At 36.0% G+C, this 23,816-nt stretch overlaps 1 protein-coding gene across 3 annotated transcripts in view; it reads right to left on the bottom strand.

The window, feature by feature from the left end:
• LOC109047993 (rap guanine nucleotide exchange factor 3-like) overlaps nt 1-23,816 on the bottom strand; it is a 33,169-nt gene that overhangs the window by 3,618 nt on the left and 5,735 nt on the right. For 2 of the 3 annotated variants that reach the window (XM_042750096.1, XM_019065656.2), the window contains exons 3-20: nt 16,774-16,818; nt 9,251-9,357; nt 8,918-9,039; nt 8,467-8,647; nt 7,973-8,057; nt 7,826-7,886; nt 6,208-6,284; nt 5,922-6,068; nt 5,733-5,845; nt 4,554-4,642; nt 4,227-4,305; nt 3,927-4,077; nt 3,210-3,292; nt 2,811-2,841; nt 2,176-2,254; nt 1,857-1,994; nt 1,613-1,710; nt 1,132-1,257 (exon numbers count right to left, since the gene is read on the bottom strand). In XM_042750096.1, coding sequence (XP_042606030.1) covers nt 1,132-1,257; nt 1,613-1,710; nt 1,857-1,994; nt 2,176-2,254; nt 2,811-2,841; nt 3,210-3,292; nt 3,927-4,077; nt 4,227-4,305; nt 4,554-4,642; nt 5,733-5,845; nt 5,922-6,068; nt 6,208-6,284; nt 7,826-7,886; nt 7,973-8,057; nt 8,467-8,647; nt 8,918-9,039; nt 9,251-9,357; nt 16,774-16,818 — 1,812 coding nt within the window. Of the gene's footprint in view, nt 1-1,131; nt 1,258-1,612; nt 1,711-1,856; nt 1,995-2,175; nt 2,255-2,810; nt 2,842-3,209; nt 3,293-3,926; nt 4,078-4,226; nt 4,306-4,553; nt 4,643-5,732; nt 5,846-5,921; nt 6,069-6,207; nt 6,285-7,825; nt 7,887-7,972; nt 8,058-8,466; nt 8,648-8,917; nt 9,040-9,250; nt 9,358-16,773; nt 16,819-22,004; nt 22,439-23,816 lie in introns of those variants that run through there. The other variant, XM_019065657.2, reaches the window with a different exon arrangement.

Below are 23,816 nucleotides of genomic sequence, written 5' to 3'. Positions count from 1 at the left end.
GTATATCTCTTCAAGGTTAGAGTTGCTTTTATCTGCTCTGTACAAAGTATTTCATTGCTCTGAATGTAGGACAAACAGTCATTGAAACAAGCATTCATCTGATATGCAGGTATTTGTGAGCCGGCGTCAGATATTTCAAATGTTTACCTAGCAGGTGTGAGCCAGGCGTGCGATTAAAATATTTCACTGACATGTTTAATTCTCAAACAGATACGCTGCACACATGACTAATCACATCCTGTGACGTTTGTGTCCCTGAACGTGTGAGACGATTTCTATTTAAATGCCAAGTACACGCTGATATTTACTGGATTAGTATGCTGTGATGCTCTTATTGTGATTATTGGTTATGGTGATTAAGGGAATAGTAGAATTCAACCAAAAATTTAAATTTGCTAAAAATGTACTCACTCTCAGGCAATCCAATATGTAGGTGAGTTCGTTTCCTCATCGAAACAGATTTGGAGAAATGTAACATTACATCACTTGCTCACTAAAGGATCCTCTGCAGTGAATGGGTGCCGTCAAAATGAGAGTCCAAATAGCTGATAAAAACATCGCAATAATCCTCACCACTCCAGCCCATCAATTAATATCTTGAAGTGAAAAGGTATGTGTTTGTAAGAAACAAATCCATCATAATTAATAATATCAGTTCTTTCCCCTATTGTCCTCTCTCATCAAAATTCACCAACGTATTTGCTTAGAACTGTTTTGGACTGGTTTTGCTTGTGAATAGTTCATCAAACCAGGCGACTTTCTCACTGGAGAAAGCAATATAGATAGAGCACTGTACTGTTGTATTTTAGCCAGAGGCAAGGGTTTGAAGTTAAAAATGAAGCACACATCTTTTCAGTTCACTATATGTTAATTGATGGACGGAAGTAGTGTGGATTGCTGTGACTCACATTCTGACGGCACCCATTCACTGCACCTATATTCTGGGTGGCCTGAGGGTGAGTACATTTTCCTTAAATTTGTATTTTTGTGTGAACGATTGCTTTAACATATCAAATCCTCTCATTTAGTCTTAGTTTCTAGTCATTTTTGTTTAGTACTCCTCCTTAACCAGGTAAGTTGCATCAAAGATTATAATGAAACCGTTTCATGTGCCAGTGACAAATCTGTTACCTCATGCATGGCCATGAAGAGCTCCCAGTCGTAGCTGGTGTGCTGGCTGGCTATGTCCTTGGAGCACATCTGCTCAAGAGTGTCCATGGTGCTCTTCTCTGGCCCCAGCTGTTCTTTCACCGGTGTCTGTCAGGGGCAAAATACACACACTCTTAAAGGAGACTCTTAAATCTGAACCATAATATTCGACAATTCTGTTAATTAACTAACTGCAGAATGTAACCTTTTACATTTCAAACTATATGATTGAATTTTGAAATTTTGTCTCATTCAATAAGTACATGATATATTAATCAAATAAAAATAAATGAATATTTGCTGAGAAAAGCTCATTATTTAAAGTATCCAAAAACATTTTATCACCAACCTGGCAAAGTATTTTAGTATGCAGAAAAACAAATATGTCAGAGCTGATGTATATATTTACTGCTGACTTGTATGGCTAGAATTTCCACAGCAATAATTTTGTTGGCATCCTCACCAGTTGTTCCACTTGGCTGGCAGAGCAGAAGAAAAGCTTCTCATTCACTCCTAAAGAGGCAGAGACCGCTGTGGTCTCCAACTTGAGCTGGACCCTGTCTGCAAGAAGCAGAAGACACTTGGATCACATAAAATATCTGATCAGGTAGGACAGAATCTAATATTGAAGCTGTAACTGTTCTGGCACAGTCAGAAGATCTTCAGAGGAAACTCTGAACCTATATCACCTGAATCTCATAGCTTACCTCCTGAGGAATTCATCTTGACCAGCACATAGTCTCTCTCAGGATCCACTAATGTAGTCAAGATATCGCTCACTGAAGCATCGACCGGCAGCATCACATTGACAGCCTTATGATCCGCTTTAAAGATCTCATATAAGACTGCAAACGGACAATTGGACTCTTTTAAATGAACAAATTTAATTAGGTACATTCAATGGTGTCTATTTTGATTAATTTGAGCAATTTCACTGGGATATTATCCTTGTTTCATCTGCCCTTAATTTAATTTCTTTATGACACTGATTATTATTAAAACTCTCACTGAAGTGAAAATACAAACCTTTATCTTGAGCTTTAATCGACCGTAATTTCCCCACCGGCTCTTCGTGAGCAGAAAACCAATCAAACTTTTGGTTCAGCTGAAACAAACAGATGACAATATTGGAAATTAGAGCTGCAAAAGGCAGTTTTCAACATGTTTAGACAGACTGGGTCTCTTAAATGAATGGACTGCATCGATGGTCTCAGGTATGGTTTTTTTTGTTTCTGTGAAAAAGTGCAGTTTTTATTCCAAGAATGTGAGGAATCCAAAAAAATTAAAAATCAAGTATCCGGTGAAAGATGGACTATGGCTTTTTAAAACCATTTCTAGGATGCCTTCTCTCAGATAAAGGTGAAAAATCCTACCAGTATTGCATTACTGCATTGCACTACTAGTATTTCCTACAGAAATCCGTTACTTTTTTTGCAGCAAGGGAGAACATTTTAAATATAGCGTGTATGACTCTGACAGAACGGGATTTACTTTTGATTTGTTCTCTGAATTTGTTCTCTAAAGACCTCTGGCCTCATAGATGTTGACTTTTCCACCGGCGAGTCTGTTTATCATGCTGTGTCATAAAGTAAGTAGGATTTATTGGTTGGTCTCTTATCGTTTAAGTTTCCCAGTTAGACTAAGAAAGCAGGGCCTCTTACCTTTGTCAGAGTGTGACATCCATTTTCAGTTCTGTAAGGAGTATAATAGGGATGTAGCATTATGTAAGAGGTTTGATGACATAGCAGACTCAAGAGAAAAGGTGTGGACTTTATAAAAGCAGGTCAACGAAAAATCACATATGGTATTTATTACTTTATGACTCTGATTATATCATCAGTTTGGCTCTGAAAATGCTTCAAAGTGTAATACTGCGCAAATACTGGTATAATAACGATAAAAGTTACTTCACTTGACTTTGAAGTACAGCTGAGCCATATCCATTAGTCACATGGTCACAAATCATAACATAAGAGACCTGGTTTTGGTCCTTATGCCCAAATATTTTTGTTCAAGTGTTTGTATGTGTACAAATGGACATTGGCGAGTGTTTTACTTACATTTTTGTCTTTCTTCTGTCCCTCAGCTGTTCTTTGAGAATGCTGGAAAGTCTCGAGTCAGCCATCACCCCTTCCCTAAATTTCTATCACAAAAATAGCGATATTTTAAATAAACTTACTTTTGCATTACATTTAAAGACAACATGAGTGTCAACAGAACTGACAATGCAACTAACTTATATTATTTTGTGACACATTTTTGAGAAAATACATACAGTATTCAAAGGAAAATAAAGTAAGGTGACAATGTATTCATTGGGATCTGATTGGATTATATATGTTAGGTTAGGTTATGACCATATTGGTTAACATTTATTTATTTTGTATGTATGTATGTACAGTATGTATGTATGTATGTATGCATGTATGCATCCATCTATCCATCCATCCATGCATCCATCCATGCATGCATCCATCCATCCATGCATCCATCCATCCATGCATCCATCCATCCATCCATCCATCCATCCATCCATCTATCCATGCATCCATCCCTCCCTCCCTCCCTCCCTCCCTCCCTGGGAAAATGCATTACATTTTTGGATTAAACATAATAATATTGGTGTACTTTAACATTTATAGAAGTCAGTTTTTATTTTATTATATTCAGTCTTCACGTTTTAAAGTGTACCATCTTCACCTCTAAAGTACCATGAAAACATTTGAAAATTGAAACGTTTTACTACTGAAGTACTACAGCCTTTAAAATAGTTTTACCTCCAGGAATTCAGAGGCCACAGGATTGTCCCTCAGTAGCAGACCGTACAGAGCCACCCAGTGAGCCACCAGTTTCACAACCTTCTGCTTGGTGTTGAGAGCATACGCTGCCTTCTCCAGGTCTGTACCTTCCGATGGCTCCGCTTGGTAGGTACAAATGTAGGTTAAGGATACACTTTCTTATTGTTTCAGTTAGAACTTTGTGCCCTTTGGCATAAAGACTGGTGGCAAAACAAATAAAACACAGAGGAAATATCATTGTGAAGTAAAAAATCAGTAGTTCCTGTAGTGACAGGATATTGATGCTGGAGGGCTGCACAGAGCTGGCTGTAGGGCATGAAGACTGGATGTGTTAAGAGGAAGTCAGTCACACTGGGATCTGGAGATGTACAAAACAGACTCATAAACTTCAATAACAAGGACTTGTTTTCTTTACTGAGCTGTGTGGAGAATCAGAATCATCTGACTGCTGGTTTTAAACACCAAATGAGCAAGAATGTTTTGGTCTCTCCCTCAGTTCGTTCTTCTGCGGTGGTACTGTAATTAACTGATCGGTTTTCAACAAACAAATTCTAGATTCCTAAAGTTTTCGTATTTAAGTGAAATGTTATACAAGTCCAGCCTTACCTATAAAATCAGTGCCATTGGTTTCCAGTTTAATCGTCTCCAGCATGTGTTCTAGGATCTTCTCTGGCGTTCCTGACATTACTGTGTACCTGAGAGGTGGATAATTCAGATTGACAATTAAGTGTCCTCCATTTCCATCATTCATAATTGGTTCATTGCACTTGAAATCAAATAACAGTGATGACTAATGACTGAGCTTGCATTTCATTGTACAATAGCACTTTTGTAGGTAAAGTACTCAGGATGAATCATCTTTAACTGCAGACACTGAACTGCTTTACCTATTCTGGATATGTATTATTCATATAAATTATTTTATATAAATGGTTTATGAAGATGGATTTGAATTGGCTGATTTAATTTACTCACATGTGTGGTGAAATGGGCTTAACACTGAAGAGATATTTTCATAAATAAAGTAAACACAATTCAAATTGCTAAGTAATTGTTTTTATTAACCCCAAAATGCATACTGTATCATATTTGAGATGCACATTTTAAGGCGTCTAAACTATCAACATAATCAAAAGTTTGCTGAAAACCTGTTATACACAATCTACTACATTTAAGTATCTTACAAAGACATATTGTTAGAAAACATAGACAGCAGATATTTATATGCAGTTTATGTAATTAGTCTGCTATACTGTTATCTCATTGATTTATATTACAACTAGTCAGAATTTCTGCACCAAATACATTTTTGCTCAGTTTGGGCCTCTGAATAAATGTGATATCATGCTATATGAGCCATAAAATCATATGTATTAAATTAAATACAATACTCAATTTTTTTTAAAAATCTTATTATGTATTTAATATTTTGTCTATAAACTGGTTCAATAACCTGTTTTAAATAGTTTTTGTAGCTATTTTATATGTCAGGCTTTACAGGGTTAAATCATCATCATGAGCTGAAATCTATAATTGTTCAATGATTTTTGCTGTCTTGGACTAAAACATTGACATGTAGTCTTACAGTAAGGGTTAAATGTTAATATATATATATATATATATGATGCTAAAATACTTTTTTACATTAGTAAACAGTAGTTTTTGCTATTCTGTTTGATGATGCTTATGGTGCAGTAATTACTTTAATTAAGAATTAAAATTACTAAGCTTTAAGTAAATCATTGAGGTATGCAATTTAGCATGAAAATGGACAGAATCATTTACTTGCTGCTGCTTGCTGATCCTCCCTGATAGGTGGACTCCTGCGCTGAGCTCTTCTCAAGAACCAGGACGACTTTACCGTGTTCCTCCAGGCGGACAGTGTTGGCCTCGACATCCTGCAGTTCAGTTCAGGTTATAGACCACCATAGATACCCATCCATGCAGATCCTAGGCTACGCACACACAACCTACCTTTAGGATACGTATAAAGTCCTGCTTGTCCACCCGCAGGAAGTGGCAGTTGTCCTCTCTCAGGATGATGGTGGCAGAACGAGGGGCGTCGTTCACCAAGGCCAGCTGTCCAAAGTCTTCTCCCTCATGAAGCGTGGTCACCAAGCCCTATGTGACGCACATACACAAGATCATCTTTCCTTAAGAGGAAGCGCACATTATGAATTACCTTCAAACCATGTAAGTATATCTATATTTAAACTCAATGACTTCTAAAGGTCACTCAAGTGATGTTAAATAGCTTTACCTTGCCGTGTGTGATGACATTAACAGAGCCTCTCCAGATGATGTACCAGGAAGTCCCTTTGTCCCCCTGACTGAATACTGAAATAAACACACACACATTGCTTTGTATTAGTTTATACAGTAAACACAAACTTACCTTTATATATATATATACATATATATATATATATATACACACACACACACACACACACACACACACAGAAAAAGCTTGATTAGGCTGACCAAATTTAGACATGTGAACAGATTAATTTTTTCCCTCAACATTTTAGACAATAATTTTGTGAAGGGTTTCTGTGTGTCTTAAAAAGTCTTAATTCGCCCTTCACAAATTAAGACCTAAAAGATCTTGAATTGGAGCAGAAAGCCTTAAATTCATAAAGTAATGGCATTAAATGTTTAAATTAATATCTAAGTTAGTATTTTTGTTTTGTTTTCCAATATAAATCTAAAAAAAACCCTAAACAACCTTAAATCATAATAAATTTATACGAGGTGCTTGTTTTCTGAGAGAGTTTGAATAAAATTAAGTGGGTTTATGCTTAAAACGAGAACAAATATCTGTCAATGGGTTATGGCAAATATTTAATCTTTTTTTTAATCAGAAACTCACTTTGATTACTTTCTCATAAAACAAGACTTTTTAATGCAAGTAAACGTATCTTAATTTAAGAATCTTTAGACATTTGCGCTGGAAAACAAGACAAAAATACTGATGAAGAAAATCACTTTATGAATTAAAAATACTGGAGATCTATTGGAAGTATTTTTAAACTTTGATGTGTTGCTAATAGAAGACATGTTTACATTTAGAGAGCATTTAAAAAAAATTCTTTACTTGGTTTTTAAAAGGTCTTAAAAAGACCTTCAGAAAACCTGCAGAAAACCTGTTGTAACTAAAATAATCATGCTATGAAAAACTTGATCATAAAAATATATTTAGTGAAAAATTGTAAGATTTAACTTTTTACTTTCATTTCATTTTAATGTAATTTACAATAAATAAAATCAAGACTCATCTGATTTTTCTTGTTTTATATCCTGTTTCACTCAGAAATACATTCTATTACAGAAAAAAAAGGATTTTATGTTTCATTTTGACGTCAATTCTAATAACTAAATCCGCTGGATCTATTTTAAAGTCATTTAATCTTAATATCAGAATTTGTGTTGAAATTTAAAATCATAATGTAGCATTAATATGTGAATATATGAGTCTGAATAAACTGAACTAATATGAGCTCATGAAACTTGACAGATTTTAAAAGTGACTAAACTTCCCTATTAGATAATCATCAGTGTCTGCTTCCTACTCGTGCTATTCACTATGCATGAATGACTGCTGCGCTGACGCCAGACGTGCTGTAAATGCTTTCATTTCTTTTCCTTTTGTCTCTCAGTTTGCTGATATTAGGATGTCAGTCATCCAGTTCATCACATAACAAGGGAATTACACAATAAAATGATTTAATCATCTCATTCTTATGCTGTCTGTCTGTGGTGTCTAAACAGGAAGTACGCTGCTCATTTTTACTCTGGCTAAGCGCAAATTCAATATTAGCACCGTTCCTTCTTCCCGCCCACCACTAATGAAATGTCATCATTGGTTTCACACTCACAGACTGTTCCCGCCTTGGCATGGCTTTCAAAAACCAGTACTGCTGCCAGCTCCTTCCGAACCTATGGGAGAGAATGAAAGAAATGAGGGACGAATGAAGATTTGTGGCGCAAACAAACATGACGGCAGTCAGCGATTGTTGACTCACAGATGTAGACAAGTGGGCCACAGCTTTGACGTGCATAAGTTCTTCATAAATAACTTCCAGGTCCTCTGGAGTTCTCTGGCTTGGGCTAAAACATGGACACAGATTATTACACTGAGAAATCTTATGCTGTTTATAAAAGTGAAGTGTGGGGCTTTTTTATGTTAAAATTCTCTCCCAGCTTAATATCTTCAGACAACTATAACTGTCACAAATATTGATTTGATATTGATTGCTAAAAGAGTCTGACATTAGCTTGTTTCTAAGCCAATGGCGATACATTAAATGCATTTTTTAATTAAACTGAAAATTTTAATGGCACTTTCTTTTTTTAAGCCCCGAATGAAATCAAAGTTTATTTCTATTCAGCAAGCTCTTTATCTGGTGACTTCAGTGCACAGAAATGACACTCTTTGTCTTCAAGTGCTAGTACTATATAAACTGTGTTTATGCTTGTTATTTTTCAGACTGTTTTGGCACAATTGTTGGTGTCTTACCATTTACGCAGTATCATAGTCAGAAGAGCATCTGGACCCATCTGGATCAGGAGTGCTAAACTCTCTTGGAGTTCTTCATCTTTGGAGTCTTTCTCGTTCGTTGTGTGATTAAGCTCAAACTCTGCCTCCATGAAGCGGTAAAACTGTGTGTCTTTGTCATGGAAATTTAACTCCTGTTTCACTGCACATTTTTACAGAGACATTCATTACCAGTTAGTCAATATATTTAGATACTATGGTAATAGCATGTTTTGGCCATGACAAAACAATTTTTTGGACATGTACTATTGTAGTAAATACCATGATGTAATTCCTCAGCCCCATGATATGTATCAAAATGCCATAGTATTACAGTCTGATACCATCACTGTACCATAGGACTCTTGTTTAAAGGAAAAGCATGCAAAAAATGGAGATGATCTTGTGTTGATATCTATAGATGATTACTCACCATGACTCAGAATGCCCTCATCCACCAAAACTTGCCACATTCCGACTGCCTGACTGCGGGACTGGAAGCAATCATTGAGTTTCATTAGCCAATCCACAAGTTCCTTCCCACTGCAGCACTGTCTGTGGGACAAAGCAGTCAAAAAGCAGACTGAAGTTCAAGTGTTACACATTTATCTGCATGTCTCTATGGTTGAGTAATGAGTAAGTTGATTTATTTGTTTCTCCAAAGGATGCCAAGTGACTTCCTGGGAAAAATTAGACGCATTTCCATCACAGTCAGAAATATAACATGCTTTGCACAAGCATGTGACAGACGGAGTGAAAGATTCACCTGTAGGTCTTAAGATGGTGTTTTCTGTCTCTTATCAGGCCTGGGTTACGCTCCATCAGAGTGCTGTAAACCACCCGCGCAGCCTTCAGGATCCGATCGGATAAAAACTGATGGAGAGAAACAGAAAAAAGGTAATGAATATTTTTATTGACATTTTTTTTTTTTATTATTTCGTACTAATGAAGACAGTCTTTTGTAATATTTCAAATGTCTTTGAATGCTGTTTAAATATAACAGGAAATTAAAATTGACCCCAATTATCTTCTTAATGACTTCCTGAAAGTTTTAAAAAGTTTCTGAATTACTTTAAATTTATATGAAGCACATTTACAGTTTACATTTATTCATTAAGCCGATGCTTTTATCCAAAGCGACTTAAAAATGAGGAATACAGTAAGCGATTCATCATAAAGAGGCAAATAAAGACAAAAAAGTGCTAATAATACAAAGTTTCTGGCATTGTTTAGAATAGTATTAGCTAGAACAGGGAGGGATTGAGAAAAAAAAAAAAAAATTTTAAGTAGGATGCAATGAAGTGCTCACGGAAGAAATGAGTTTATAGCGGTCTCTTGAATATTGTTTGGGATTTGGCTTTCCGGATGAGAGTGGAAAGCGCATTCCACCAGCAAGGAACAGTGAAGGAAAACATTCTGGAAAGTGACTAGTAATATTAACCCAGTCACCTTAACGGTTTCATCAAGAGATATATCTCACCCTAATTATTTTCCACTGAATACACCATATTATGCAAATTAAATGCATTGCAATTGCGGTTTCATGTTGTTTTGAATTGGGTGAAAGTTTGTTCATTTCCAAATTACAAATTTCCATTACTCTTGTGTTTACAGTCATACACAAAATTTCCTTTACAACCATATCAGCCATATAGAAACACAGCAAGTTGGTGTTTTACTGAACAGGTGAGTGGAGGGTGAGAACATGCTAAATTTTTTCCAACACCACCTCCGCCGAGTTGAATTTACCAAACTGAAGATCGCTAACATTCACACTCCTCCCCCGTATGGAAGCTGTTTCTCCACTCGTCTGTTTTCCTTCTATCGACTTGCTGTTTTCATCCATCCCTCCCTTCCAAGACTTCTGTTTTCATTACACGTCTCCTCTTTTCCCACCCTTCACTCTGTTGGACCCCCCGCAGATGGTGTGTCCCGCTCTAGCTCCCAAACAGACTTAGAAGACTGGAGTGTAAGAACTCGACCTCATTGACTGAGGCTAGGGTTTATTGAACTACTGAAGCATGCCACCGTGGTTGCTACGCAGCCTTCGTTTTTTTTTTTTTTTTTGCATGCCTGCCAAGACCAACTCACTGATCACATGGTGATAAAACTGGTTCGGTGCATTGACACACTGTAAAAAAAACAAACCTCCGTTGAAGTGTAGGTAAACATAGGAGGATATAGACAAGTTGGGAAGGCAAGCATTGCATTAAAAGCTAGTTTTAGAAGAATGGCCCGCTTAGACAGGCATCCAGTTGAAAGCTGGTTTTAGTGCAGGTTTGCAATAACGAAAGGAGGCATGCAAGTTATTGCTAAAAATATAACATATGCTGTTTTTTTTGTTGTTGTTTTTTCCTGACGACACTCTGAAAGTGATTGAAGTGGTTTTAGTAGAGATCACACACACCAAAATACCCCTTATTTTTACATTTATGCTTCACAACATCAAAAGCTGCAAGTTCAAAGCCAAACGCCTGGTGCTGTTGCATGAGGCCGTAACAGCACGCCAACCCAAGTAAAACTGATAACTATTTGTGCATTTACTGACTAAAAACGAGAGTGGTGCTGCCATAATTCTAGAGTGTTGTGAGTGGTTGTCGGGGCATTGCTATGTGATTGCTAAGGTGTTTTGTGTGTGTGTGTGTTTTTTTTTTTTTTTTGCCTATGACTAGGTGGTTGCTTATTGGTCAAAATCAAAAGTACATGCACTACCATTCAAAATTTTTTGGTAAAGTTGTTTAGAAGTATCATAAAGGCTGCATTTAATACATTGGCAACATTAATATTGTGAAATTAATAACAATTTAAAATAACTTTTTTTATTGTTTTAATGTATTGTAAATGTAATTTAATTCTTTGATGACAAAGTTGAATTTTCAGTAGCCATTACTGCAGTCTTCAGTGTCACACAAGCCTTCAGAAATCATTCTTGTGTGGTGATTTGATGCTTAAGAATCATTTCTAATCAATGTTGAAAACAGTTGAGCTGTTTAATATTTTTGTGATTCATTTTTTTTCTTTTAATAAATATATTTATTAAAAGAACAACATTTTTTAAATGGTAACAAAGTCTGTTACTTCTGATCAATTTAACGCATACTTGCTGAATAATAAAAAAAAGTTATGGACACCAAACATTTGAACAGTAGTGTATTATTCATGTACCATAACAGTATATATGAAAGGTATATATATCGTTGTATACTACAACCACTTTTTGTGGGCAGTATTAGCTCAAAAAGAACAAGCACTTCAGTCAAATCTACAGGAAATTTAAACAAAATGTTCAGTTTCCTATTAAAACACATATTGCAATACTGCATATTATTTGGAATGGATAATATGTGGATTAGGACACATGCTTCTGCTCCACCCTAGCTGTCTCATTCTTAAGTCTTGTGATTTTTTTTTTTTTACGGAAAGTCTGAACCTTTATTTGTGTGTTCTGTTCCTCTGCAGAACAGTTTGTCCCAGGATGAGGTCTTGAACTTGAATTGCCTTGATTTCTCACACTTTATTTGTTGTGGTTGTTGCTGAGGGCGGTGGCGTGTGCCCCTTCTTGGAGGCCTCTGGCCTGGTCGGTCAGTCACGGTGATGTAATTGGCTTCTGACCCGTGAGGGATCAGCTGACCCATCTTTTCAGTTCGAAGGGAGGCCAGATCTACAGTGCTGTTCTCACAGGACCACTTCATTAAACGCTGCACAAGGACAGCTCTGTACAGAACATGTGTTTAGTCCCCAGTCCAAATGATCCCTGGACAATTTCAGAGTTACAGTTTTCTTAATGCCTGTTAACGAACGTAACTCATTTGATAATTAGTATCTAAGTAGTTTAGTCAACTAAGCAGCACAGTCCTAGTAAATGTGGTCAACCTACATCTAGCCTGTATCCTCCGAGACTTACACGCTGCAGAACTCTCCATCTAGCTCACTCTACACAGCGTGAGTCCAGACTCTGTGTCTGCAGACCCTGGGCATGTAAATCTCTCCCTTGTCATCTCTGCTTCATGATTCTGTCCCTGGAGACGAGGGTATAGATGGGAACAGTAGCTGGCAGCCTATTCCCAGCATTCTACAGTCTCCTGGGGGATAATTACTTCACTGTGGATCACTGACTTTGACAACTCTCCTGAACACTTGGGATTAGATGTATCATAGGATACCTGTGACAACAAAAAGCATGGCTGCTCATTCTCCATTTAATCCAAATATCCACTGTATCATTCAATTCACATATTAATGTTGTTTGTAAAAGCTTTGAAAATGTCTTAGGTCATTTTAAGGGGTACAATACCATTTAAAGGTTCTAAAACCATCTGGGGTCCTAAGATTTTGGGAATGTTTTTGAATTATGCCAACAAAGGTTGCATTTATTTGATAAAAAATACTGGTCACACTTTAAGGTCCAATTCTTGTTAATAACAAACCATTAAATTTTGACTCAAACTCTTAATTTGCTTGTTATTAATATTAAGGTAGTTGTTAAGTTTAGGTATTGGGTAGGATTAGGCATTTAGAATCATGCAGAATATGTGCTTTATAATAGGGTGACCAAACGTGCCATTTTCCCAGGACACGTCCTGGCCAGGATTTCTAAATTTTCCTAAAAAATCCAGGTTTTGGCTCTGGTTACCTGTTTTCATACTTAATGAAGGTAATGATCGTTTGACAAGTAACATGCAGACATTGTACGTAATTGACCAGTTGTGGTGCGTGAGAAGGTGGGATCTACAGAGAACAGTCAAAGCGATGCAAATACCGATACTGAGCTTACCGATTGGTGTATGACATCAAAGTACATTCACGGTACTTTGTCATACAACAATTGGTCTGCGCAGCACAAACAATGTCAAAACGTGGATATTTTAGGCAATATGGAAATCCTGGCCAGGACCTGTCCTGGGAAAATGGCACGTTTGGTCACCCTACTTTATAATCACTAATAAACAGCCAATATATTAATAATAGGCATGCTAATAAGCAACTAGTTAATAGTGAGAATTGGTCACAGTAAAACAGTTATATTGTGAAATATTATTGTAATTTAAAATTATTTTCTATTTTAATATCTTTAAAAATTAAAATTATTCCTCTGATGACAAAGCTGATTTTTCATCAGCCATTACTACAGTCTTTAAGGTCATACAATCGTTCAGAAATCATTCTAAAATGCTGATTTGGTGCTTAAGAAATTATTTTGTTTGTATTTTCATTGTGCTGCCTAGTATTTTTGAGGAAATCATAATACAATTTTTACATATAAATTCTGAGGTTTTTATATTATTTACTGCATTCTTGCTAAATAAAAGTATTAATTTCTTTAAAAATAAAACTTTTGGACGGTAGTAGGCAATACATGTTCATCACGTTAACTCTGGACATGTTTGACAACCTGAAAATGTCAAACAATCCTAATGTTTAATGTGTATTATTGTAATATACAATTTTTTGTCTTTTTTTTTTTTTGGCTGTGCTTGTGCTATATTTATCTACTTGTTTTTCCGATTCTCTCAGGTATGTCTAAGGATCCCTGGAGAGCAACCAAACTACCAAGTCATAGAACACTGATTATGTGATGTCTCAACATCACTAAGGGTTTGTCCAGAGGGAAAGGGTGGCATTGTTCAAGTGTAGGTCATGCTGCTATACAAACAATGTAGAGGCAGCAGGGTAGCACATACTGTATATATATACAATGTGATAAAATATGTATAAAACAAAAACTTTTTTGTGGTGTGGTCACTACTGTATGCCACCTGAACTACTGAAAGGCATCCTTATTGTCCATCCCTGTTTGTATGAATATGAATAGCTGCTCAACAAAACAACAGAGCCTCACCCTACTGAGCTTTGCAAGCTTCTAACACAATACCTCAACTATAGAGACTTGTCAGGGATGTGATTGTGCTTCCTTTGTATACAAGTGTTAGTCACCCACATGCATAGGGTTTTGTAGTAGCAGTTGCAAAGACCCGTCCTCCTCTGTTGTGCGGGGAGGAAACAGGCAGTGTTTTCCATCTGTGGGCGACGGTATCAGCGGAGGCAGTCGTGATGGTGTGACCTTGGTGAGCCGAGGGAAAGGCTTCATTCTCTACAATACATAGCAAGCCACTCGGGACGCATTATGGTTATGAACTTATCAAGGATATTACTGTTAACTAAAGTATTAAAAACTATTTTGTAAACTGAAGTAAAGCTGAAGAAATATACATATTTATTAATATAAGCACTAAAATTTCTAATAATAAAAAAATAAACAAAACTGAACTTAAATAATTAAATAAATGCAACCTAAATAGTACATTTAAAAAACACAAAATATAAACTATAATAGTACATATACATTTAATATAATTCTTATATTTTCTTTTCCAAGGTTAGGGTTTCAGAATACCCTTAGTTAGAAAACACTACTTATTGTAGGAGTTATAATGATAATAGTGATGCTTGCCTTAAAAACACCAGTAATAACTGAAAAGAGCTTGATGAAAACAACTTTCATTCTCTTTCTGCTCAAAGGAACACACTCCAGGAATCACTGTGCCCACAAAAAAAGAAGCTGAGAGCATTCCACAGATGAAATGTCCTCCCAGAGCTCTGATAAACCACATTTAAATCCTTGGCAATATTGCCTTTTGTCCCATCAGGCACTGACCATACTCAAACATGCAAGCCCAGATGTCTGCTTAAAACTATTGACTGAAAAACAAAAAGCATTTTAGCTGCATTTTCTCAGGTTTTTCGACATTCCCCCTCTTTGTGGTCAATGCAGAATCACATAAGAAAAGAACCGGAAGGTGTGTGCAAAGTAAATAGGTATTTATGGTGATTAGAGTATGCTTTTAAGGCACAAAACAGACTCATTTGTGGTTTCAGTGGGTTAGGCAGCTGCTCAAGCAGAAACAATAGCTATGCATGTTTAGCAGCGAATAATTCTTAGTTATCATTGACAATGCTTTGAGGAATGACAGATGAGGATGAATGAACTAAGGTGGGGTTTAGGTGGAGCATAAGGGGGGTTTAGCCTCTTAAATTCTCAAAATGTGCTCAGATGTGCAGATTTAATTATATGAGCTGCTACTTTTACTGTAGGTAAACTCAATTGTTTCTGTATATTCCCAGTGAAATCTTAGGAGAAACTTCTTAAGACATGATGCTGATACAGAGCTACTGACCTAGTTTAACAAGATCTTGAAAATCTGCTGTACATTTGAGAGCCAGTACAACAACATATTTACAGTGGCTTCTTCCCTCGGGGGCTCACATGATACTGAAGGGACATGTATTATATGAGCAGAGAGAGTTGACACTGCAATGCTAGAACCATCTGTAGTAGTGAAATATCTGCGAAAGAACGGTGAAATGTGTATGCAATCCTACTAATTCACTTTTAGAAAGCAAACCATTATGTATGCGATACAATTGCACACAAATTAATGATCAAAACACAGACATTGCATTTGCAATCCACATGAAATGACACTCAGATGGAATGAAAGACCTGTGTTTTGAACATTATGATGAGTAATTATGGTTGTTTGTCAAAAACAGCAACAAAATGATTCAAATTAATCTGTATTGTGGCCTCACCCATTCTGGAGAAATGTTGTGACATCTAGACAAAACTACTCCAAAAGATGAGTAATATTATTGTTCAGGTTGTGTTTTGAGCCATTTTTAGAATTCCATCAGCCGTTTTATGTCCTTAACAATATTGTACAGAGCACCACCCTTTATAATCTCTGTGCGCATGATATTATAACCACATAGCATAGCAGTCAGAGGTGTGAAGATAAAAGCATGCTTTCTGTTAAAGAGATGCCACACATCCCTATGATGAGTTTTACTGGAACTCATTTAACGGGGAAGTTCACCTAAAAATTCTAATTCCTTTATCATTTATGTAATCTCATGTGTTCGTTCCAAACCTGTATGGCTTTCTTTCATCTGTGTAAGTTAAAAAGCATGCAAAAGCCTCATTAAATAGGTTCATATGGCTCAAATTTTGGTCTCATCTTCACAAATGTATTGTTTGACTTCACAAGATTTGAATCATAATGAATGAGTAGCTGATTTTATTGCACTTCTTTCTCCTTTGTTTAGCTTCAGCCTTCATTCTTTGTAAATGCATGAAAATTGATTTGGTTTGAACTGATTTGGAAAACTGATCCTGATTTGGAATGACGTGAAGGTGAGAAAATGATGAGATATTTCGTTTTTGGGTGAACTGTCCCTTTAAGGCTTGTCAACGTGTACAAAACCCAGGCCACTGTTCGAAGACCTTCATACCTGTTTGATGGTGTCTTGTGTATCCACGGCTTCTGGCAGAGGTGTCTGTGAGGAGAAAAACAGAGAGAGAAAGAGTTTAATGATAAGAATTGAACCTGCAGCTGAGTTCCTGCTCTAGCATTATGGTGGCCTATAGGCAAGAACCAATCACTAAATCTAGTTTTATAGTATTATTGAGATTATACAATTAATCTGCAACTGGCAAAATTGCCATTCTGTCCATGTACAGCGTCAAAAGTATTAAAACACGATACAACAAAGGCACCGTGGGCTAAAGAATGCCAGAAGACATGCCAGACTAATGCCGCCATGTGTGGTATTTGACACTAGCTCTGCACATGATCTTTGCCACCTGCCTCCCTCTCAGCAAAGACTAATGAACTGCCATAATGTAATTAAGATGTACAAAGAATTTAAGAGGAATGTTTGGCTTTGTAAGCTTTTGTGGTGGAGGAGGGACAGAGACTGTCATTAAGACTAAGAGGTTTATCATTTGTTGTTGCAATACAGTTTGCTTGACTGATATTTAAATCTCACGATTCACTTTTTTCTTTCCCAATGCAGTATATCTTACAATTCTGACTTTTGTCTTGCAGTTCTGAGAAAAAAAGACTAAATCTCCAAGGTGTTAACTTGCATTGTGAGTTTTTTTCTGAGCAGAAAAGTCCAAATTGTGAGATATAAACTTGCCTATTTTCCTCAGAATTACAATTTTTACACATACTTGAGAATGACCAGGTTGTAAGCTTCCATATCTGATTGGATTCCTGCTCAAGAGGCACTCAAGGTTTTAGTTCTCTGTTCAGCCAACTAACAACAACTGCCAGCAGCTCTGATCTCTGTCCGCAATCAAGGGCCAAGAAAAGCTTCTCTCTCCTCTACATCATAAAAATCAAAGCATCAATGAGATTGAAGACAGAATAATGGATAAACTATGTTTAAATATTTATTGGTAAGCTGTTAACCACCGGTGATTTAGATGCCCAAATGCTTTTTAGTTATTGATTCTGCAATGAACTGACCTGGGTAATATCTAATATAATTCATCATATTGTATTTCTTGGTACAGGTGGATACCCAGGCCCACACAGAATCTGTGTGCTAAAGAATTGGAATTCCTGTCACTCACAATGCAATACACAGCTTCCATGTAAGTTTATTAAATATGTTGGTCAAGCAATATAATTTTTGCTTTCAGCTACATTTAAAAAAAATAAAGGTTCCAAAAGGGTTTTGTTTTTCTCGCAGTGCCACAGAAATACCATTTTGGATATCCAAAATAACCTTTCAGTGAACAGTTCTTAAAAGATTTTCTTTGTTTCTTTTTTTAGTGTAAAGAAAATTTGAAGAACCTTTTTCCATAGCACCCTTTTTGCAAAAGACTCATCATGGAACTATAGATAGACCTTTATTTTTAAGTGTATCAAATATTTTTAAATCTGTTAAAACATTTTATCATGTTTAAATCCATTCTGCATACTGTCACCCAAAAGTGCAAAAATGCATTTGCATATGTTCAGTATTTTATAGAAAAATAATCTCTAGTCAATTTATTTAACTCTGGTCGTGCCCATGACTTATATGGAAAGAACCTAATCATATCTATTATTGACCAATGCAATTAAATTGAAAAAAAAAAAAATCATTATTTAAATAAATCACCCTGAACCAGTTTGACCAATTCTTTTATTCAAGAACCTGGATCAATTCACAGATTCAGATTGAGAGCAAGTTTTACTCTGCACAAAAGCAGTATTGCAGTAGCAGATTGGATATTTTAGAGAAACAAAAAAAAAAGTACATTAGAAAGTTTCATCACCTTTAATATTTTGTTTTTAAAATGTAAACTTTTTCAGGCCTAGAAAACAAAATTTCCTTATATTTCCAGATTTTCCATGACACATGTTTAGCCTTATTTGAGTTAGAGGTAGAATGTATGATACATTTGTTTTGAAATGTTACTGCAAGCTTCAGGCTTTCACTATTCAAACAGACGGGAGCTGTACTTGCATGACTAGAAAATAGCTGCTGGGGAGCGTTACCATGATGACCAACTTGAATCATTAAGGACGTGAGCTACAAGTTGAGATGCTGCCAGCATAGTTTTCTAACCTTCTGACAAAGAGAAACTCTCCAGTGTTCATCCGCCCGAATTCCACCTGAGTCCCCTCTGTCCATATGGTGGAGAGTCCATAACTCAGTTTTTATGAGGCATTGTCAGACTCTGTTCCCATGGCAGGTGTTACTCAGCATCAGCTGACTAATGCTGTGAAGCATTAAGAAGCATGGACTTGCCCTGATAATGTATCTTAATAGGTTTTGTGAAAAGTAATCTTTCGTTTTTATCCTGTGTGAACAGTCCCTTACAATTACAATGGCTCATGGTTATTATAATAATACTTAAGGCTTTCTCCTTTCTCGCTCCATTCAGGACAATTCTGTCATAATTTAGTCGCTCTAATGTCATTCATAACCTAACCTGGCATTCTGTTAAATGACACCACTATGAGCTAAACATCTCCTTTTGTGTTCCACAGAAGAAAGCAAGTCATATGGGTTTGGAACAACATGCGGGTGAGTAAATCATAATTTTACTATTCTATAACTGCTACACTACACCACGCCACCTAGGGAGTTAATGCAGCAGACGCCCACAGAAAATGCATCAGCCAGTCAACAGTGCCAACATTTAAAACAAATGTATCATTTCTCAGATCTTATAAGGATAAGCTGATTTGTTTTGAAACTAGTTTTTTTTTTTCTCTCAGCATTTCCACCGCTTGGTTTGCTTTCAACAGCAGCAATGGACAGTAAAAATGGCTGGATGATTCTCAAGTGATCAGGTTCACTGCATCCTCACGCCTGATTTAACTTAGTATAAGGTTGGCAGCATGGAGATATCTCTACCCTGTGGCTCTGTTGACTGAGTAAACTGTGTAGAGTGAAACTACAGCTGCTGGATCACATGTTCCAGTACAAGAGGGAAATTACACCGGGATATTGACTGTAAGTGTGATGAAGGTGCTGGGAAGTATTTGAAATCACATGATCGTGAAATGCTATTGACAGGTGTCTTTATTCCTTTATTTTATTGAGAGTCCAAATTAACCATATAATTGCTGATAGATAGATAGATAGATAGATAGATAGATAGATAGATAGATAGATAGATAGATAGATAGATAGACAGATAGATAGATAGATAGATGTCTTTGCTGTCAAACATTGTTAAATTAGATTTACATTATTCAGTATTTAGTAAGATGTAGTTCTAAATGTAAATTGCTGTATCTCAAGCTCCATGGCAGTGAAAGAAAATCATATACAAATTAAAGATGACTTGTCATTTATCTTAGAAACTCTTATGGGAATCCCACTTATGTGATGGACACAAATTTATTACACTGTGACTAATGCAGGACAGTCTTAATGAAAAAATGAAATGTTTGGGATTGTTTGATTTGTTTTAAACTGTGCTTGATCTGTGCAGGTATCTCTCCTGATTCAGACAACTTTTTCACCGAGTAAACCAGTATTATGAATAGAGGACTCATATTTTAGCTGGAAGCAATAGTTTGTTTGAAGTTAAAAAATGTTTTTAATGATGGATTTGTTTGGAGTTGTGTGGATTACTTGTGGATTATTGTGATTTTTTAATTAGCTGTTTGGACTCTCATTTTGACGGCACCCATTCACTGGTGAGCAAGTGATTTAATGCTAAATTTCTCCAAATCCGCGCTGATGAAGAAACAAACTCATTTACATCTTGGATGGCCTGAGGGTGAGTAAACTTTAAGCAAATTTTCATGTAAACTATTTCCTTTAAGACAAATGTCTCAGTCTAAAGTTTGGTTTTGTAACGTATTCTGACAAAATATACATAATTTCAGGTGGAACAAACCTCCAGAAAATAGCAGACAGATAAAAGTCAACTCTGATAAGTGTGCAGACATTGACACAACACATGGGTATCTTTTTTAACTAGGGCTCTTTATCTCTTTCCCGGGGGTCCTTGGGCAACGTGAGTCACGACCCTTATTGCTGGAATGTAGAAGAGGAAAAGGGGGTCCAGTATCTTGATATATAAAAGACCACCGCATAAAATCTGACAGTCAGCAGGGCAGAAACGAAAACACATCCTAATTGGACTTACTGTTTACCATGTGTATTTAAAGACATGGATAAGTATGGGAGTAAATGTGCAGGTTAATCAATGTTTAATGTAATATGAAGGTGGGAAAGCACCACTAAGGTTTACACAGTGTCCATATGTTTCCTCATCCCGTGTTTATGAGTATTTTGTTTTGTTTTTTCTTTTTGATATTGATATGAAAGTCACATGACCAAAACCAAATGAAAAGAATGTAATCTAAAGAGATCAGTCAGTCTCTTTTTGAACTGAGATCCTTCACTTTGGTAAAAATGCTCATTATATGAGATTTACTCTGTAGTTCATTAAAGTTCACTCAAGTTCACTAGGGTCTACAGTGGTGTAGGTCTTCCTGTGCACATTCTTTTCCATACTGTAAGGGAACAAACCTTAAGATGGACAATGAACAATACGCTATAAATAACTCATCCTTCATTAACTCTTTAACAACATTGTAAATACAAAAACATATACATAACAATCTGCTCTCCCTGACTGTTTGGGGTAATGTTCAATGTCTAAGGGGCTTTGGTTAAGTGTCTTAGCCTCCGGCTTCACATCATTTGGCATTGGTTTCAATGCCATCTTCCCTTCACACACATCCTGACTGTCACACACACACAAACACACTTCATTAGCCATACAGAGTCCATAGGTTGTTCTGAGAAAATTGTACCTGTATGTATTCAGAATGGAAATATTGTTTGGGTTATTCAAAGAAAAGGGTGCCAATAAAAAGCAGACACCAACATTTAATGTCTTATCATTAAACAGGTACATTTATTATTATTATTATTATTATTATTATTATTTATTTTTCCATGAAGATGGCATTTTTAAGCACACTTCAGAGCAAGTTTATTTAACCTGAGATTGTAGAACGTAATTTATTAACACTTAAAACAATCTTTGAAAGAATGTTTCAAATCTTTAAAAAAAAGAACATTACTTTTTCAAACAAGCTCCTATTTCATGGAATAACCAGAGTATAGGCGTTTCTCTTTCGTTCTTGACAAATAACAATTCTACTTTAAAAAAAAAAAAAAAAAAAAAAAAAAAAAAAAAAATTCTTCCCACTTACCCAGCTGATTCCTCGAATCTGAGGTTTTTCCTCACCGGTACACCGATCTGGAAAGACTTGGTATTTATAACTCCGAAAGAGATGCATGTTTCAGTCCGTTCCGATATATGAACAATTATTTTACTTAAAGATAATCTGTTGCAGCAACACATGTCGAAAACTACATCTCCAGTAAGGATCTGACAATCCCCGTTTAAGGACAACCGGACCTGCACGCTTCATTCCTGCGTGCGTGTGATCTCCAGCCTCCGAATGCCTTTAAAACCTGCTGTTCGCTGTCAGACGTGCCTGCGCTTTCTCGCCGATCCTGCCGAGGCGCCACCCCTCGCTCCCGCCTCCGCCTCTGCCTCCGCCTCTCACTACACCAGCATCCGCATGGATTATCCGCAGGTGTTTGTTTACATTAAAATTGTATTATCATATGTGACCCCGGACAAAAAAATAAAAAATAAAAAAATAAAACCAGTCATAAGGGTATTTCTTTTTGAAACTGAGATTTATACATCATCTGAAAGTTGCACAAATAAGCTTTCCATTGATGCATGATGTTTGTTAGGATAGGACAATATTTGGCCGATATTCAACTATTTGAAAATCTGGAATCTGAGGGTGTATTTTACAAAATATCTTCATAAAGAAGTTTATGTAATATCCTAATAGTTTTTGGCATAAAAGAAAAAAATGATCATTTTGACCCGTGCAATGTATTGTTGGCTATTTCTACAAATATACCAGTGCTAATTAGACTGGTTTTGAAGTTCAGGGTCACATATACTGTAGCATTTTGTTAATTGCAATACTTGGTCGGACTAGTTCTGACGATTGTAGCGTAGTGTGTGTGTTTATATTAGCGCTGTCAAACGATTAATCGCATCCAAAATAAACGTTTTTGTTTACACAATATATGCGTGTATACTGTGTATATTATGTATATGTAAATAAAAACACATGCATGTATATATTTAAGAAGAATATAATATATATATATATAATGTAAAATATAAGAATATAAATGTATATAGAATATTTTCTAAATATATACTGTATGTGTGTGTTTTTATGTATACATAATAAATAAACACAGTACACATATATTATATAAACAAAATTGCGATTAATCATTTGACAGTGCTAGAACTGGCCCTAGGGTTAGTTATGATGGGGGAAGTTGTCACACGGGCTGAAGTGTGAACACTAGTCCCGTTCTCCACTATGCCTATAAGCTAAATGATGATCATATTTATATACCATGGTATTGAACCAGGGTTAGTTAATTAAAACCTCAACCTTTAAACCCCCCCCCACACATATTTTCATCACTTGAAATAAAATGAATGTTAATTTGAAATAAAGTATTAAAAACCTACATTTTTTTCTTAAAATGTAATTAAATATAGCTTAACAGTTATAAAAATTAATTTTAAAACTTGCAATTTTATTTCAGTTACCTGTATATTGATATATACAGTTTTATATACAGTGTTTTGACATTTCTAACCATTTGAATGTGCATGAACAAATGATCTGTTATGCATAATAATATGCTGGGATAGCAATGAACATTATAAGATTAAGCAAAGGTTTTTAAGTGGAATAAAAACAGCATCTTATTCCGTTGTTTGGAAGGATTATTTCAACTGCATCCTGAAAAGTAGAAATTTGCATAACAAAACTCTGCATCAAGCAGTAAAAGAACCGCTAGAGCAGGCAAAATATGTTTAGCTTGTGCGTTTGACACGGTCTCTCCTTCAGAGCTCTTATCTGTGTGTTCCAGCTGCATGATAAACCTTGAGGGGGTGAGGATCAGGGGGC

Source organism: Cyprinus carpio, chromosome B23 (genome assembly GCF_018340385.1).
Source record: "Cyprinus carpio isolate SPL01 chromosome B23, ASM1834038v1, whole genome shotgun sequence".
NCBI classification, from domain to species: domain Eukaryota; kingdom Metazoa; phylum Chordata; class Actinopteri; order Cypriniformes; family Cyprinidae; genus Cyprinus; species Cyprinus carpio.
This window is presented reverse-complemented; position numbering and strand designations above follow the sequence as displayed.